At 40.7% G+C, this 19,869-nt stretch overlaps 1 protein-coding gene across 10 annotated transcripts in view; it reads left to right on the top strand.

The window, feature by feature from the left end:
• RC3H1 (ring finger and CCCH-type domains 1) overlaps positions 1-19,869 on the top strand; it is a 99,260-nt gene that overhangs the window by 45,821 nt on the left and 33,570 nt on the right. For 9 of the 10 annotated variants that reach the window (XM_073356422.1, XM_073356427.1, XM_073356421.1 and 6 more), the window contains exons 2-3: positions 5,227-5,589; positions 18,995-19,115. In XM_073356422.1, coding sequence (XP_073212523.1) covers positions 5,359-5,589; positions 18,995-19,115 — 352 coding nt within the window. In that variant the 5' untranslated portion in view covers positions 5,227-5,358. Of the gene's footprint in view, positions 1-3,862; positions 4,023-5,226; positions 5,590-18,994; positions 19,116-19,869 lie in introns of those variants that run through there. The other variant, XM_073356420.1, reaches the window with a different exon arrangement.

Genomic DNA, 19,869 nt, shown 5'->3' with positions numbered 1-19,869 from the left:
TAAAGATTTTTACCTACCCTGGTATTTGGGGTAAGAGGAAAGAAAGAGAACATTCAGATCCTTAGAAGGATTCTAAGGCGAGAGAAAAGGATTGTTTTCCTTTACTACCACTGATGCATGTTGCCTTTGGTGGTTCCTTTCTAGTCTTGACATATCATTTGATTGGTACCCCTTCTCAGCTCAAGGCTTTGGTGCTAATTAATTTAGATACTTTACCAGTGCATATACCACCAACTTCATTGCCATCACCTTTCTTGACCAAGGGACCTGTTCTGAGCTTTTTGGCTACATATCTGTTGCTTGACTCTGCACAGCAACATTTTTCACAGGTCTTAATCTGAAATACCCTCAAGAAAGAGGGGAGTTTCAGCTGAACTTTGTAAGTGGTTTTGTAGCAGCCTTCCAAAACTAGTATGGAAATGTACCAGCAGAGGCACAAAGTCCTCTTGCCCACCCTTTACCATGATGATGAAAAACAAGTATACTTTTACCGTCCTGTTGTTCTAGACAAGTGGAAGTTGCGGGGATTGCAGCTTTGCTTCCAGGGCTGTGGTTAGACAACTTTATCTGTATTTTATATTTCCTCTTTTGCCTACTGGCATACATCAAGTCAGCACTTTGCGAGTGGGCAATCTACCAATTCAGTGTCTTTTTGCTTAGGCTAATTAGGAGCCACCCAAGTGTGTTCCTTTACTTGCATATGGGTTTTTTTTTTTTTCTTCTTTCTAACTCTGCAGTCTGGCCACAGAGATGGATGATTCCATGGCTTTATTCTTAGTGTGGAAAACTAAAAGTTTTATATAAGAACTTTGTCAGGACAATGGATAAATATTACAATAGATACATAAAGTTACTCCAGTTGTCTTGGCATAGCCAGGACTTGTTTTTTTTTTTTGTTTTTTTTTTAAGTACAGGAGTCTGTAAATATGAAAAAAAAGTAGAATCCAGGATAGGAATATGAATTCAAAATGTCCTTTTGTTTCAAATGTGAATTTTAATACTGTTTGGATTGCATTATGGAACGGAGCTGTGGTTAAATCCCTTGGTAGAGAAGCCATTTTTAAAGTAGTATTACCCCTTCCATTATAAGTCTTTTTTTAAAAACTTTCTCCCTATCTAGGGAACAACTCTTTTGAGCCTGAAATTTCTCATGTTGAGTTTAAGGCCATGAATTTTTTTTTTAAGAAGCTATAAAATAACTTGCCCATACTGTTTTTGAATTATATACATTATTTTGGGAAAAGAATTCTGGCTTTTTAAATTTCACCTTTTTGATGGAAAGGAACTTCAAACAGCTGGCACTTAAACATTCAAACTTCTTCATACTACTTTATGGGAAATAATGCATATATTAGATTTTACTTACTTTTTGTCTTGCTTCCTGCGTCTGCCGGAATCTTAAGAAAGCATAGTGATAACCAAACCAGCTTTTGTAGGGTAACTGAGAGTGACTCTGCTTCAAGTGTTTGAGATGGACGTACAAACAAATGATAGGAAGCAAATTCCCTGTGATGTTTATAGTTGGTTCGTATGGTTCATATGAATCAATGATTATTTTTCCTAGTTTTGTTTAATGATATGATAATCCTGTAAGAAGTAGAACAATTTGTTTTGCATGTCTGTGTTACTAGCAGGCTTGTTTTTCAATGATGGATGAAATAGAAATATGTTCATTCTGGGGTATGGAGGTTGTTCTAAAAACAAGTTTCCAAATTCTCACTCCATAGGTTGGTAAAGTTGAGGAGTTGGGCATAGGAAAAGCCTCCAGCTAGTGCCTTGTGGTGGTCAATAACAGCCTCATTAACAGACTGAGTTGTATTGATTCCTATTCACTCCTCCTTGGCCACACTTTAAGGCTTCAAGTGTGGAGAAAAATGAGACACTTCTGGGATGTACACAGTTGTTAAACCTCTTTTTTGTCTGAGTGCTTGCAGTGGTATGATACTATTGACTGAACCAGTCTTGGTCATATGTGATACTGTTAGTCTTGGCCTTGGTTTAACTGGCAACTTTCTTTGATCAGGTAGGATAGTTGTGAACAAGTTACACTAAACTCTGGGACACAAAGTTAACCAGGTTTTTCAGACAAAATATTTTGATTAGTTGTGCATGGTTTTTAGAGTACCTCTGATTAAATGCATCCGATGAAGTGAGCTGTAGCTCACAAAAGCTTATGCTCAAATAAATTGTTTAGTCTCTAAGGTGCCACAAGTACTCCTTTTCTTTTTGCGAATACAGACTAACGCGGCTGTTACTCTGAAACCTCTGATTAAAACAGGTTCTAATTTGGAGGCCGTTAGTCCCATTTAAAACTGTACTTTTAAGTAAAAGTGTCCAACCTACTAACTTTTGACAAATGGCTACTACCCAGCATGCATAGTAACATTCTATTTAAAAATATTATAGCAAACAAGTATGCTCCTTCCTGATTGAAGGGAAAATCAGTGCAGTGAGGAAATGATTTTCAAGGTTCCAAGGAGTAATTGTAAAGCGGGAGAGGAAGGGGGAAAATACTTTCACAAAAGTACTAGAGTTGTGTATAATAGAAATAAGTTCTTATTGAAAATCCTATTTAGAATGAAACTAAATCCATGCAGCCCCACTGGCTTTTGGTAACTTTTGGTAGAAGATAAATTTCAGACTGAAGATATTTGTAATATCTCATTAACAGTGCTTTTTCCATGATAAAGATATTACTCTAATAATTTGTTCTTATTCATGTTTAGTCTGTTACCTTGTTTCTCATAGCAGTTTTGTTTTGTTTTTCTTCTGTTGAATTTTTTTCACAGCAAGGGGATGTTTTATCTTGTACTTCCTTACATTTATCAGCATTCATTTCCTCTTTTGACATTCAGATCATGAATGCCAAAGACTTCCCAGGTTATAATTCTCTTGAAATATTCAGTGAAATCTGTAAGAGCAGTAGGAAGTATCTCTGCTACATTTCTTAAAATATAGAAAGGCCCCGTGTTGTGGCAATGGTTCTTTCAACGAAGAAGGGTTGGATGTGTGTCTCTTGGAACCAGTCACTGTCGCTCATTGTGGTCCAGAGTTGACTTCCTGAAGAATCCTCTTCTCACTGCCTCTCAGGGTTTTAGTTGATTTAGTTCCCAATGCCACAGACACACAATGAAGATTCCCTTACTTGCAGCACACTGTCTCCATCAATACGTAGAACAGTGGTCACCAGCCCATTGATTGTGAATGACTGGTCGACCCTGGAGCCTCTGCCAGTTGATCATGATCTCCGGGCCACTAAAAGTCCAGCAGTGCAGCAGGCTCAGGCAGGATGCCTGCTTGCTGTGGCCACACGCAGCTCCTCGAAGTGGCTGGCTGCTGACATGTCTCTGCCACTCCTGTGGGGGAAGAGGGGGCGGTTCCGTGGGCCACCCCCAGCACTGTCCCCGCAGCTCCCATTGACTGGTTCCTGGCCAATGGGAGCTGTGGGGGCGGTGCTTGTGGATGCGGGCAGTGCACGGAGACTTGCTGCCTCCCCCCAGAGGCCGCAGAGACGTGCCAACTGCTTCCAGGAGCAGCGTGGGGCCATGGCAGGCACGCAGCCTGCCTGAGCCCCACTGCACCGCCAGTTGGGAGCCACCTGTGATAAGTGCCTCCTGGATGGAGCTTGCACCTTGCACCCCCTCCTAAGCCCCGTCCTGGAGTTCCCTTCTGTACCCAAACTCCCTCACAGAGCCCGCACCCATCACCCTCTCCTGCCCCAGCTTCAGCCTGGAGCACCCTCCCACACTCCGAATCCCTCAGCTGCAGCCCAGAGCCTGTACCCCCTACCCCCGCCCGCAGCCCAGTAAAAGTGAGTGAGGGTGGGGGAGAGCGAGTGACAGAGGGAAGGGGGAATGGAGTCAGTGGGGCAGGGCCTCAAGGAAGGGGCAGGATAGACCCTGGGTTGATCTTACATTCAAAAAGTGATCTTGTCCTTAAAAAGGTTGCGGACAACTGCTGTAGAATGATGATGATGAAGTATCTTCCAGACCAAGGCTTTTTCTCCAAATGCATGCAGCAAGGTATCGCATATGTGTTAAATGACCAAATTAGGCAGCATTGTTCCCCTTTTCTTGTCTGCAGTACTTTTTACCGAGAGCAAAATGCATTGTTGGAATTGGAAGTATTTCAGAGTTTAAGGATGATCTTTCAGCAAAAATAAAAATGAGTTAAGCATCGATTTCTGTCCTGGGATCCCTGCTAACAAGGCTATGGATGACTAGTGGATTGATGGGCATGCAACATGGACATGCATTTTGACTTGCCTCTTAAAATTCTTTTTGTTCTGTGGAATCTTCTTGATTTCCTGAGTCGCTGAGGCTATCTCAAGTGACATCTCATGTACATGAAGTCAAACTTTACAAATACTACAGATTGAAGTAGTTTGCAATGTCACTAAACTCTACGTTCTAGGCTATCTTCAGTGAATCAGGAAGCATCAAGATGACTTGATGTTGGGAAGGGGGAAATTGTTATTTTTTTAATTTCTGGGCTGAATGCTGCTTGGAAACCTATGTGGTTTTAACTTGGTTTTCTGCTTTTGCTTTGTAGTTCACCTTTTAAAGGAAAATTCTTTTTGAAAACAAGATTCATATCAATCTGTGCATATCTGATATTTGGGTCATGTCATTAGTGCAGGCTATGTTCTCATTTCTTAGACTGTTGAATTAGTTTGATGCTACTAGTCCTGTTTTCCAGGTGCGCATGTTACATAGAAATTTTTTGCACCTTCATTTTTTGCCTGATCCCAAGCCAGTTGAACTCAATGAGAACATTTCCATTGACTTTGAAGGGATTTGGATCAAGCCTTGTCTGAACAACTTTGTGTCAGTTTAACTGAAGGTGTGTTTTTAAATCCAGTGGGAAACCTGATGTTGACATTTATTTGATTAAAACCTGATTTATATTATTTTGCTCAATTTGTTTTTCATGACCTTCTTCTCCTTCTTTGCAAATATCAATTTATCCAGCTTTATTCATAAGGTAGATAATTGTTCCCATTTTTACAATTATGTAAAAACTGAGAGGTTTGTGACTCGGCCAAGGTAAGGGCAAAGCTGTCAGTAGAACAGAGGTCATGACTCAAAGTATCCTGTTCTAAATACTGAATTGCGCTCCCAATTCAATTAGGCCAGTCCATGTTCAACAATTAGATTAATAACATTAAGGACTTAAAATGCCTCTTGCAATACAGAGGGCTAACTTCATTTTTCCCTTTTCTTTCAGGTTATGTTTCACACTCTCTGCTGGCTGTCTGTACTTACAGAAGATATTTAAAAACAAACATTTTTGTCAAAGATTTTGATTCCAGTGGAATCTATGCTTTAGATTTTGTCTTGTGAATTAACTTCTGAAACCATGCCTGTACAAGCTCCACAATGGACGGATTTTCTCTCCTGCCCAATTTGCACACAGACTTTTGACGAAACGATCCGGAAGCCCATCAGCTTGGGCTGTGGCCACACTGTCTGCAAGATGTGCCTCAACAAGCTCCACCGTAAGGCATGCCCCTTCGACCAGACCACTATCAATACAGATATTGATCTCCTCCCTGTGAACTCAGCCTTGTTGCAGCTAGTGGGTGCTCAGGTAACAACACACTTCTTTCTTTTTTTTGTTCTTTCTTCTGTTACTTAGTTTTTCTTTACTTTATTTTTTTTAAGGCAAGAACAAGTGAATGAAACTTGTGGGACTAATAATGGTGGCTAGATGGGTGTAGAGCAGACAAACCCCAGTGTGACTTTACCAATTGCAGGTTTTGGGCCTGCAATGTGCTGAGGCAGTGTTGCTTCTTACAGTAGTTCTTAACCTTATTCTAACTGGGGCTTAAATCATTCCTGATTTCTTTCTGTGTCCAACACAAGCCCATGGTACTTTGTGGTCATAAAGGATCGTAGGATTGGGGTCATCCAAAAACTGTCTGGCTTCTGAGTGGTGAGCCAGGGTGGGGGGAAGGAAGGGCCTGGGTGGGTGTTGCAGGGAGAGAATGCTGAGGATGGGCAGGGGATTCTTCCTTTTCACCTCTCCAATCCACCCATTTCTTATTTCTGTTTAGGAAGCAGAAGAAAATTGCTCCTGACATGCCCTTTCCCGCTAAGGAAAGATGGGAGGAGTTGCAGTTGTTGATAGTAGAGTGATTTGTGTGTGTGTTTGCACACTGATGAGCTGCTTTGCAGCTGCATAGAAGTTGGAAGGGGTGCAGCTACAGAAGGAGGGTGAAGGGAGCAGGTTGCTCCTTTTCACTGGCTCCTGCCATGTACTAGAGTCTGTGGGATTTTGCTGCATTTTTCTTTTTGGTTTCTCAGCTGGTGTACCCATTTATGGGTTTCCTATTAGTATCTGTTAATTACATGAGAAGACTAAAAATCAAGTTTTCTGAACCATTGGCAGAGTCAGGAAATCTGGGATGCTGGACAAGTTGCTTACTCTGTTGCTGGCTCTGTTTCCCTTTGTGTAACATGTATGCTGCTCCTTCAGAAAAGCTGTTGTTAGGCTTCATTAATGTTTGCAAAGCACATTGAAATCCTTTAATACTTTTTAGTTGTATGGGAACTAGGGCTGTCAAGCGATTAAAAAAAAGTAATTGCGATTAATCGTGTTGATAAACAATAATAGAATACCATTTATTTAAATATTTTTGGATTTTTTACTTTTTCAAATATTTTGATTTCAATGACAAAACAGTACAAAGTGTGTACAGTGCTCACTTTATATTTTTGATTACAAGTATTTGCACTGTAAAAGAACAAAAGAAATAGTATTTTTCAGTTCACCTAATAAAGTACTGTAGTGCAATCTCTTTATCATTAAAGTTGAACTTACAAATGTAGAATTATGTTTAAAAAAAAAAAAAACCACTTCATTCAAAAATAAAACACTGTAAAACTTTGGAGCCTGCAAGTCCACTCAGGCCTACTTCTTGTTCAGCCAATCGCTCAGACAAACAAGTTTGTTTACGTTTGCAGGAGATAATTCTGCCCGCTTCTGGTTTGCAATGTCACCTGAAAGTGAGAACAGGGGTTCTCCTGGCTCTCTGTAGCCAGTGTTGTAAGATATTTACCTGCCAGATGTGCTAAAGATTCATATGTCCCTTCGTGTTTCAGCCACCATTCCAGGGGACATGTGTCCATGCTCGATAACCCATCCAAAGCACTGTGGGCCGACCCATGTTCATTTTCATTATCTGAGTCAAATGCTACCAGCAGAAGGTTGATTTTCTTTTTTGGTGGTTCGGGTTCTGTAGTTTCCACATTGAAGTGTTGCTCTTTTAGGACTTCTGAAAGCATTCTCCAGACCATGTCCCTCTCAAATTTTTGGAAGGCACTTCAGATTCCTAAACCTTGGGTCGAGTGCTGTAGCTATCTTTAGAAATCTCACATTGGTACCTTCTTTGCCTTTTGTCAGATCTGCAGTGAAAGTGTTCTTAAAATGTACAATGTGTGATGGGTCATCATCAGAGACTGCTAAAACATGAAATATATTGCAGAATGCGGGTAAAACAGAGCAGGGGACATAAAATTTTCCCCCAAGGAGTTCAGTCAAAAATTTAATTAACGCATTATTTTTTCACAAGCATCATCAGCATGGAAGCATATCCCCTAGAATGGTGGCCGAAGCATGAAGGGGCACATGAATTTTTAGCATATCTGGCACGCAAATACCTTGCAATGCCAGCTACAAAAGTGCCAATCAAATGCCTCTTCTCACTTTCAGGTGATCTTGTAAATAAGAAGAGGGCAGAATTCTCCTGTAAATGTAAACAAACTTGTTTGACTTAACGGTTGGCTGAACAAGAAGTAGGACTGAGTGGACTTGCAGGCTCTAAAGTTTTACATTGGTTTTTTTTTTAGTGCAGTTATGTAACAAACAAAAAATCTACATTTGTAAGTTGCACTTTCATTATAAAGAGATTACACTACAGTACTTGTATGAGGTAAATTGAAAAATGCTATTTCTTTTATCATTTTATAATGAAAATATTTGTAGTCAAAAATAATATACACTTTGATTTCAATAACACAGAATACAATATATATGAAAATGTAGAACATGAAAAATATTGAATAAATTTCAATTGATATTCTGTTATTTAACAGTGCTGTTAAAACTGCGATTAATCATGATTAATTTTTTTGAGTTAATCACATGAGTTAACTGCTGTTAATTGAAAGCCCTAATAGAAACATTAATTTAATAATTGTGAATTTTCCAGGCCTGGGCATTTCCTGAAAAGGATGTATCAGTTGTGGCCAAATACCTGGATTTACAATGGTGATCCTTGCCAGGAATGCTGTTGTGCAAATCAAGGCCATGGGTACAAGAGTGGAAAATATAGTAAATGCTACTTTCAAGTTTTCATCTTTCCATTGGTCTAGAAAATTAACATTTGATGATGAGGTTGACCTTCCAAGGTAGATTTTTAACATGACTGCTGTTACTGGGTATTGCAGAGTGTGTTGGGAGGCTTTCAGATGAATTGATCAGAAAGTAAAGGGATAGGTAGTGGTATGTTTGTTTGTTTTAAGAGGAAACTTTACAATGACTTTTCCTTGTGCTTTATTTTATTTTATTTTAAAACCTTCCCAAAAATAAAATCCTTTTTGATGAGATGGAAAATAGCAGTGTCCTGACCGGTTAGTTAGTAAAGATTCCATGGTGATCTTTGCTAGATTTAAGGATGTTAAAGGAATTCTAGCTACATTCTAATTGTTTACTGCTGTATAGTTTCAGTTGGATGAGGTGTTTAGAAAGGAAAGATGGTCTTATGATTAAGGCACTGGCTTGGGTTTCAGGAAATTGGGGTTAAATTTCTGGCTCTGTCAGACTTTGACTTTCAGCAGTTGGCTTAATTTCTCTGAGCCCTGTACCATACTTGTAAAAGAAGATGTTTTCTTTCTCTCCATCTCTTTTTAGATTGTGAGCTCTTCAGGGCAAGGACTGTCTGTCTCCATGCATATTTACAGTGCCTGGCACTATGAGGTTGTGATATTTGGTGGGGCTTCTAACCATTGCTGTAATACAATAACTGTTCTTAACTTTTGTCCTGAACATAAAGAAGGTTACCACTTTGTCCTAGTCTTTTTCAAACACAGGGCACATTGACTATTTAACAAAAAGGCATTTGAGAGAGGCTACAACCACTTGGAGCTCTTTCATACTGAAAGGGTGTGTTCTCTTTGGCACATCTCCACCAAACTGAGCTGGGATCAACAAAACATGATTACGACGTATACGTCACTCAGGAGTATTCTTGCCAGCCTTCATAGTCTAATACTGCTCTGTTCTGGCTTCCACTTCCCAGTTAACACCAGAGGGGTATCAGAGTAGCAGCCATGTTAGTCTGTAGTCGCAAAAAGAAAAGGAGGACTTGTGGCACCTTAGAGACTAACCAATTTATTTGAGCATAAGCTTTCGTGAGCTACAGCTCACTTCATCGGATGCATAAAGTGGAAAATACAGTGAGGAGAATTATATACATATAGACCAAGCAAAAATGGATGTTTACCATACACATTGTAAGGGGAGTGATCACTTAAGATGAGCTATTACCAGCAGGAGAGCGGGGTGGGGGGAGAGAAAACCTTTTGAAGTGATAATCAAGGTGGGCCATTTCCAGGTTAACAAGAACCTCTGAGGAACAGTGGCGGAGTGGGGGAGAGGAATAAACAAGGGGAAATAGTTTTACTTTGTATAATGACTAAACCACTCCCAGTCTCTATTCAAGCCTAAGTTAATTGTATGCAATTTGCAAATTAATTCCAATTCAGCAGTCTCTCGTTGGAGTCTGTTTTTGAAGTTTTTTTGTTGAAGAATAGTCACCTTTAGGTCAGAAATCGAGTGACTAGAGAGATTGAAGTGTTCTCCGACTGGTTTATGAATGTTATAATTCTTGACGTCTGATTTGTGTCCATTTATTCTTTTACGTAAAGACTGTCCAGTTTGATCAGTGTACGTGGCAGAGGGGCATTGCTGGCACATGATGGCATATACCACATTGGTAGATGTGCAGGTGAACGAGCCTCTGATAGTGTGGCTGATGTGATTAGGCCCTGTGATAGTGTCCTCTGAATAGATATGTGCTGGAAATGGCCCACCTTGATTATCATTTCAAAAGGTTTTCTCTCCCCCCACCCCACTCTCCTGCTGGTAATAGCTCATCTTAAGTGATCACTCTCCTTATGATGTGTATGGTAAACATCCATTTTTGCATGGTCTGTGTGTATATAAATCTCCTCACTATATTTTCCACTGAATGCATCCGATGAAGTGAGCTGTAGCCCACGAAAGCTTATACTCAAATAAATTGGTTAGTCTCTAAGGTGCCACAAGTCCTCCTTTTCTTTTTACTAGAGGGGTACACTCTTTGCTTGACCCTCCCTCCACCTCTTGTAAATCTTCTGAGTTTCAGTGCTTGTACATCTAATGGCTCTAATGTCTTAAAAAGAGAAGCATGAAATCCAGAAAGCTGAAGTTTAATTGTAGAAGGAAATGATGCAGGAAACACTTAAAACTTCCATATGGGGAAAAGGAGCCCCTTCTTTCAGTTCAGTACTTTTGTAAGGGATTACTAATTTATAGCTTTGTTTTTCTTGGGTTCATGTTTTCTTTAAAAGAATAATAATAATTTTAAGAAGCAAAACTATTCTACGGGGAGTAGAAGTAATGACAGAATTCACTTAAAACAAATGGAATGAGGAGTACTTGTGGCACCTTAGAGACTAATGAATTTATTTGAGCATAAGCTTTTGTGGGCTAAAACCCACTTCATCGGATTCATGCAGTGGAAAATACAATAGGAAGATACACGCGCACACACACACACGTGTTGCCATACACACTATAACGAGAGTGATCAATTAAGGTGAGCTATTAGCAGCAGGAGAAAAAAACCTTTTGGATTGTCCTTGCCTACAGACAGCCTCCCATCCTGAAGCAAATACTCACCAGCAACCACACAAGAGAACCACTAACCGGGGAACCTATCCTTGCAACAAAGCCCGTTGCCAACTGTGTTCACATATCTATTCAGGGGACACCATCATAGGGCCTAATCACATCAGCCACACTATCAGAGGCTCGTTCACCTGCACATCTACCAATGTGATATATGCCATCATGTGCCAGCAATGCCCCTCTGCCATGTACGTTGGCCAAATGGGGCAGTCTCTACGTAAAAGAATAAATGGACACAAATCAGACGTCAAGAATTATAACATTCAAAAACCAGTCGGAGAACACTTCAATCTCTTTGGTCACTCGCTCTCTGACCTAAAAGTCGCAATATTACAACAAAAAGACTTCAAAAACAGACTCCAACGAGAGACTGCTGAATTGGAATTAATTTGCAAACTGGATACAATTAACTTAGGCTTGAATAGAGACTGGGAGTGGATGTGTCATTACACAAAGTAAAACTATTTCCCCATGCTTATTTTGCCCCTTTACTGTTACACTCTCTCTCTCTCTCTCTCTCTCTCTTCTCAACTGTTGGAAATGGGCCATCCTGATTATCACTGCAAAAGATTTTTTTCTCCTGCTGATAATAGCTCACCTTAATTGATCACTCTCATTATAGTGTGTCTGGCAACACCCATTTTTTCATGTTCTCTGTGTGTGTGTGTGTGTGTGTGTGTATATATAAAATATAATCTTTCTATTGTATTTTCCACTGCATGCATCCAGTGAAGTGGGTTTTAGCCCACAAAAGCTGGTGCTCAAATAAATTTGTTCTTCTCTAAGGTGCCACAAGGACTCCTCGTTCTTTTTGCTGATTCAGACTAACGCGGCTACCACTCTGAACACTTTATATCCGCGGACCATGTTTGCAGATCGGATGTGGATACAAATTTTGTATCCACGCAGGGCTGTAGATAAACAATTCCTTAGAGGTGTCATAGGATAGGATGTCAGGCATGGGGGGCAGAGGAAGAGAAGGAAGATAGCCATTATCAGATGGGAAGAATACTGTACATTTTATCTAACCATACAGACTAACACGGCTACCACTCTGAAACCTTAAAAGAAATGGGTCACATTGGCCTGTTTATGTACCAGCATCATTGGTGAAGTAAGCAGAATGGTATGTGTTACTGGGAATAATGTGCTAACTGCTACAGATACAGCACAGGCATTAAAAGAACACTCTTTTTTTGTTACAGTTATTATGCTTTTGTGGTGGTAGAGAGTATAGATTTTAGTTTTAAAAACTTAAAATAGAGAAGAAATTCTTAAATAAACCACTTTGACCACCTTAAATATCCCTTCAGTGCTTACTCTGATTAGCCATTTTAAATATCTACCAAAAAGGTCTTCTGAGGTTGAATAGTCACTGCTTCGACATCCAGTCTCTCTGCCCTCCTGGCTTTTTCTGTGACACATGAAACTGCAATGTGCACATTCCAAACAGGTGACATCAAATGGCCAAAGTAAACTAGAATCTACATGTCAAGCTTTAGTTTCTTAAGTCCAGTTCCTGATGAGCTAAGTATAGTTCCATGCACTAGATGTAGCAGAAATGTATGTGACAACATAGCAGGTGGGGATTAATGCCCTTTTTCTCCAGAGGTGGATTTTTTTTTAAGTGTCTGTCATAGTTAAATTGGTGGTACAGCAGGCCATGTCAGAAAAATGAACTGCTGTATGTGAATGTGACACTTCGTTTTCACAAGCCCTGTGGAAGATAATAAATGGGTAGAGTTCTACCCTCTGTGTTCAGAATGAAGCATTATAAGAGCTTTACTGCATGCAGTTCTTTCAGTGTTTTGTGTTTAAAAGAACACGTGCAAAATTGAAGTATAGAAATGTTTAAAGAGGGGAAGATGTGCAACTAGAGAGCTCATACCATCATATTTGGAGGTGTTGCATTGAAATTAATCATTAAGTTGAGCTCCTTTAAGAGGGAATTCTGTGCTGAGGAAAACCGCCTAGCTCATTTCAGGAACTTAAAGCTTTGAGCAGTGTTGCTTGACATGAAACAAAATGTGCATCTGCTGAAAGGGTGGAGGAGTTAGGAGGAGAGAAAGGGAGGCTGACAGTTGGAATTGGACAAAACGGGCTATGCCTTTGCTTAGTATATCTTTATTCTGTGCAATTAAACTCTTATTTTAATATGACTGTTACTGTCAAGTAGACGTCCCCAAACTGTGGGGCATCCCCCCCCAGGGGGGTACAGAGAAACATTTTGGGGGGTGCAATGCGGCCTGAGCCATCCCCCACAGAAGATGGGGAGGGCGTGCTGCCCAGCTACCTGACCTGTCTCTGGGAGGGGGAGACCTGGATGGGGGTAAGCGGAGTTGAGGCTGGGGCCAGCAGCCGGGGGGGCTGCAGCACCCCCCACACCCGTAGTACCTGTGCCTATGTCCAGATCCCACCCCAGGAACTGGAACCCCAGCTCCTGGTGATGGGGGGACTGGGAGAAGCTGGATGTGGTAAGTCAGGACATGACCCTGAAAAGTATGGGGACCACTGCTGTAAAGGATGAGGCTGATACCTCTCCCCCAAAACAAATTTTTTAAATTATCAATTCAGAATCTTGCAGTTGCTCTCAGCCTGCTATGAAATGTATCCTTAGCATTCTTTTTCAGCCCTGACCCCATATATTTCATCATAGCCAGCTTCTGCCCACAACTGCAGTTGCTTATGCTTATGGACTACATTCCAGTGTCATTCTCTGTATTATTCATTGTAGGGGAAGATGCATGGAAAATAAAGGCACATTTAAAGCACCAAAATATCCTTGATATTTTGCCTGCCTTTCCTTACACTAACTGGCTCTCTTGTAGGACTAGAGTATTACACAAGATTAGTTTGCACTGTGAGCCCTGGTGGGTTTGGGGAGGGGATGGGGTAAAGAGGTGATGAAGATGACAATAAATTAATGCTTCAGTACTATCTATTTTGAGGATCTCCTAAGTGCTTTGCAAGCACTAACGAATATAAGGTGTCAGTCATTTTGTGAATAAAGTGGTGAATTGCTAATTTTGCAGATAGAGAACTCAAGGCACTCTGAATGTAAGTGCCTTATTCAAGGTCACACAGCAAGTCTCTGGCAGAGCCAAGAATAAAACCCAAATCTGTCGTGCTAGTGAACCACAAGACCATCCTTTCTCTCTAAAGGTTGTTCTTTACCCTTTTAAAGTACAATAATTAAAAAACAAACAAACCTGGAATTTAACATCATATTGCCAGTGAAAGGCTAAATTATTTGTAAAATCTGCTGGCAAATGTCATGCTTTATCTTTCTCTTTTCAAGTGAAACAATTACATATGTACCTTCTCTTCTCCTGAAGAGAAGATAGGCCTGATGCCACAAGATAAATGTCTGTAATACTTTAGCCATGCACTATGCCTACTCAGGCCTAACTTGAGATACTTAGCTGGTCCACACTAAAAACTTACATTGGCATAGCTTTATCTCTCAAGAGTGTAAAAAATCCATATCCCTTGAGAGAGATAGCTATGCCAACCTAACCCACAGTGTAAGGCTTGTCTACACTGGCACTTTACAGCGCTGCAACTTCCTCGCTCAGGGGTGTGAAAAAACACACTCCTGAGTGCTGCAAGTTTCAGCGCTGTAAAGTGCCAGTGTAAACAGTGCACCAGTGCTGGGAGCTGCGCTTCCAGCTCTGGTAGCTATTCCCCTCGTGGAAGTAGGTTGGTTTTTTTTAAGAGCGCTGGGAGACCTATCCCCCAGCGCTATGCCGGGACTACACAAGCCGTATAAAGCGCTGCTGTGGCAGTGTTTTAACATTGCCAGTGAAGACGTGCCCTTAGACAGTGCTAGGTGGACAGAAGAATTCTTCCGTTGATCTAGCTACTACCTCTTAGTGAGGTAGTTTAACTACAGCGTTGGGAGAAACCCTCCCATTGCTGTAGTGAATGTCTACGCTGAAGCATTACAGCTCTGCTGCTGTAGTGTTGTAAGTGTAGACTTGCTCTAACCCAAGTTTCCCTCAGTATGGGGCATTACACTGTCTATCAAACTGCCAGGTCATCTCACAGACATGTAGCAATTACTTTGCAAAAAGTTAAATTAAAAGAGACTCTACATTTCAAGCTGAGCTTTCCTGTGGGAAGGGGAGAAACCAAGATTGAACGTCTTAAAATATCTTGGATTTAGAATTGTTCATTGTGTAGTTTTACTTGCCTTTAAGTAGCTTTATTTATGTTGGTTTTTTGTTGTTGTTTATTTTTGTACTATTTGTGTCTGGGGAAAACTTTCTTGTTGGTTGCCTAGGCAGTCTTGGTCTCTCACTAGACCAGTTCTGCTGTGTATAGCATTCCTAACGAACGCTGTGAATACATGCTAAATCTACCCTGATTCGCAATATAAATCCATTGCTGACCGCTGTGTTCCTGTCTCACGCCTATTCGAAGCCATCTTTCTGCTAAATGTAATAATGTTGTTGTATTTTATGTTGTCCCATAGTCCCTAGATTGAGTGAAGCAGAGTTAAATGGAAACATGCACACAGTAATCTTACAGCAGGGATTCTGAACAGTGCTCGCCTCAGCACAAACATAGATAGATGCACATGGTTAGACCGAGACATGTTCTGTCTGGGTACTTTCCCAGACAGAAGCAGATTTTTACAATGATAGAGGCTTTGTAAGGAAAACATAGTAGTATTAGAATGATGGTTAATATTAACTGTGTTGGTTAAACTAGTGTCTAGAGATTTGGGAGAAAAGCCATCTGGGGTAGCTCTTATTGTAGCATTTTATGGTAGTGACCAGTGACTGAAGTGGTAAAACATTTAATCCTAAAGCCCTCTTTCACTCAGATATGAAGGAAATTGTATGAGAAAGTTATGACTAAGATTCTTGCTGGGAGGGAGGAAGTAGATTGCAGTTCCGGTATAGTAGTAATACTCTGAGGAAGCCTGGAGGCCACCCTTGATCTCCTGCCAGGATTGAACTTGTTTTTAAGATTTAACTTGTCTTGTAAAATGTGTGTGCACGCGCATTGTAGTGGTGGGGAAATATGAATCTTAACCTTTTATGGAGGAGATGACGCTCTTCTGTGTAAACTAGGTTCGGATAATCGAAGTTCAGCTCTTCTAGTTGGTGGAGCTTGTAAATTGCATAAAACTGCTTAATTTTTTTTTTATTTTAACCAACAAAAAAAATTTAATGCATTGTAAATGTTGTGTCGCTAAATACTTTTTTGAATGCAAATGCAAAATTTAAGTTGAAAGTGTACACGTCATATTGTCGGAAATATTTGTGGACATCAGTATGATTATACACTAAAATCTCATTCAGGTAAAGCTCCTCCCCAATCAAGAAACCATATCAAAGCTAGGCAAAAATTTCAGTGTCCCTTGGATGGTTTTGATTTCTGATGAATTAGCTGAAAACAGAAATCATAGAATATCAGGGTTGGAAGGGACCTCAGGAGGTCATCTAGTCCAACCCCTTGCTCAAAGCAGGACTGATCCTCAACTAAATCATCCAAGCCAGGGCTTTGTCAAGCCTGATCTTAAAAACCTAAAAGGATGGAGATTCCACCACCTTCCTAGGTAACCCATTCCACTGCTTTACCACCCTCCTAGTGAAGAAGTTTTTCCTAATATACAACCTAAACCATCCCCTCTGTAAATTGAGACCATTACTCCTTGTTCTGTCATCTGGTATCACTGAGAACAGTCTAGATCCATCCTCTTTGGAACCCCCTTTCAGGTAGTTGAAAGCAGCTATCAAATCCCGCCTCCTTCTTCTCTTTTGCAGACTAAATAATCCCAGTTCCCTCAGCCTCTCCTCATAAGTCATGTGTTCCAGCCCCCTAATCATTTTTGTTGCCCTCCGCTGGACTCTTTCCAATTTTTCCACATCCTTTTAGTGTGGGGCCCAAAACTGGACACAGTACTCCAGATGATGCCGAATAGAGGGGAATGATCACATCCTTCCATCTGCTGGCAGTGCTCCCATTTATACAGCCCAAAATGTCATTAGCCTTCTTGGCAACAAGGGCACACTGTTGATTCATATCTAGCTTCTCGTCCACTGTAACCCCTAAGTCCTTTTCTGCAGAACTGCTGCCTAGCCGCTCAGTCCCTAGTCTGCAGTGGTGCAAGGGATTCTTTCGTCCTAAGTGCAGCTGTGCACTTATCTTTGTTGAACTGCATCAGATTTCTTTTGGCCCAATCCTCTAATTTGTCTAGGTCCTTCTGTGTCCTATCCCTACCCTCCAGCGTGTCTACCTCTCCTCCCAGTTTAGTGTCCTCTGCAAACTTGCTGAGGGTGCAATCCACGCCATCCTCCAGATCATTAATGAAGATAGTGAACAAAACTGACCGTTGGGGCACTCTGCTTTATACCGGCTGCCAGCTAGACATGGAGCCATTGATCACTACCACTTGAACCCAATGATCTAGTCAGCTTTCTGTCCACCTTATAGTCCATTCATCCAGGCCATACTTCTTTAACTTGCTGGCAAGAATACTGTGGGAGACCATATCAAAAGCTTTGCTAAAGTCAAGGAATAACACATCCACTGCTTTTCCCCTCATCCACAGAGCCAGTTATTTCATCATAGAAGGCAATTAGGTTAGTCAGGCATGACTTGCCCTTGGAGAATCCATGCTGACTGTTCCTGAACACTCTCCTCTCCTCCAAATGAATACCTCCTCTTAATGCTTTAAAAAACAAACAAACAAAAACCAGCTAACGTATTGTGGTATTAGAGTCTTAGACTAATAACTTTATGCTCCATAGTGTGTGTGTACACCTAGCACAAAGTCACTAGTTGTTAATGGGTTTACAGTCTCGCCCTTTTTGCAAGTGTAGCCTGATACATGTGCTGTTATCATTGTCTCCCTAAACTAAAAATGACAGTAGCCCTAAGTCAGTGGTTCTCAACCAGGGGTACACGAACCCTTTGGGGTACACAGAGGTTTTCCAGGGGGTACATCAGCTCATCTAGATATTTGCCTAGTTTTACAACAGGCTACATAAAAATCAACAGAGAAGTCAGTACAAACTAAAATTTCATACAATGACCTGTTTATACTGCTCTATATACTATACACCAAAATGTAAGTACAATATTTATATTTATATTCCAATTGATTTATTTTATAATTATATGGTAAAATGAGAAAGTGAGCAAGTTTTCAGTAAGTGTGCTGTTAACCTGTATTTTTATATTTGATTTTGTAAGCAAGTAGTTTTTAATTGAGGTGGAACTTAAGGTTGAGAGCCACTGCCTTAAGTGATTCAAGTTCAGGGAGGAAATAAAGCAATTACATGCATCGGTTTGTGTGCTTCATCTTAGACACAAGTCTAATGTGCAGTGCAGCAGTTTGACTATTTGCCTTTCTATAGAAAATTTTAGAGCAGCCAAGTCCTCAGTGTAGATCTGCACATACCTGCAAACCAAACCAGCTGGTAAGTCTAATTTTAGGCCTACTAGCTTTGAGTGTCTTTCTAAATATCTTGCTTTAGCATCAAAGACTGATCACCAGTACATATGAAACTACTGGTGTGTTGCTTTAATATCTGATATACTGGAGTGTGTTCCAGTAAATTATAAGTGTTCTGCTTTTATCATTTCAACCACTACATCAAAATGGTTGTGTTGCCACAAATTCCAAGTAAACTTGAAATCATTGCAAGCTTCAGCATTTCTTTTAAACTTCATTCTAAGGCATACATTGATATGTGCCACAAGCTTACTAAAGTGCCTTTGTGCTGCCATATAATACAACTAGCTATGTAAAGAGAAACTGTTAGACGTTTTAGCATCATCACACAATATGTTTAATATCAAACAATTTTTAAAAGCTTCAGGTTGAAAAAGCTTTTCAAGTGTTAAGAATACCATGGATGAAGTGAAATGTCAAGGGTTCTAAAGCTGGAGCACGTTCCCAAGTTAATGTTGTGGAAAGGTTGGGTAGTTGGGCGTGAGAGAATATTTGACATTAAAGAGCTTGGTATGGTGTGTTTGTGTGTCTGTGCATACTGTGGTGTGTAAGTTTACCTTCATCTGTTTTCAGGTTCCTGAGCAGCAGCCAATTACTTTGTGCAGTGGAGTAGAAGACACCAAACATTATGAGGAGGCCAAGAAATGTGTGGAAGAACTAGCGTTGTACCTCAAACCACTCAGCAGTGCGAGAGGTAAGTCCTGCACTGCCCTACTTCCTTGGAAGGGAGAACTGGTAACAGGTAATAGTTCATCACTTCTTTTAAAAAGACCTTACACCATCAAAATAATTCTAGTTAAATCCACTTGAAAAAAGGTCAAGTCCTATTAAAGAAATGGGTTTTCTAAGCACTAAAGCTATTTCTTTAATACCGTGGTCCCCAACCTTTCTGTGGGAATAGCATATCCCTATTCCCAGAAGACTCTGGCGGGTGCCAGACACCCCCGCCACCAAAATGCCGCTGAAAAGCCGGCAGCGGCAAGAAGTGTTGCTGCCAAAATGCCGCCGAGAAACGGCAACGCTTCTCGGCAGCATTTCGGCAGGCGGTTCTTCAGTGGTGGCATTTCGGCAGAGTGGTGTCCTGTGGGCGCACAGAACTGCCCCGGTGGATGCTGTTTGGTGACCTCTGCTTTGCAGGGGGGAAGGGGAGATATATCTTACTCTAAAATCATAGTGATACAAGTCTCTGATAGGTTTTACGTTGTTGTAGCTAGTCAAGGCCATCCCTATACTCTTGACCTCCACTAGCTACATTGAGGTAAGTCACCTGTTTCTTGTCTTACCTATCTCACCGTAAAAACTCCATTTTGTAGTGAAGATATAATCTGAAACAGGTAAAGTAAAATTTTGTTTGATGTCCCATGAGTCAATCCAGGAAAGTTTCACTTGTATTGTTCAGCTAGCAGATGGGAACAGGAAGTCGAACAACTTCAATGTCATGCTATAAC

This window comes from Lepidochelys kempii, chromosome 8, assembly GCF_965140265.1.
Source record: "Lepidochelys kempii isolate rLepKem1 chromosome 8, rLepKem1.hap2, whole genome shotgun sequence".
Lineage (NCBI taxonomy): Eukaryota > Metazoa > Chordata > Testudines > Cheloniidae > Lepidochelys > Lepidochelys kempii.
The sequence above is the reverse complement of the archived record's forward strand: the minus strand, read 5'-3'. Positions and strand labels throughout refer to the sequence as shown.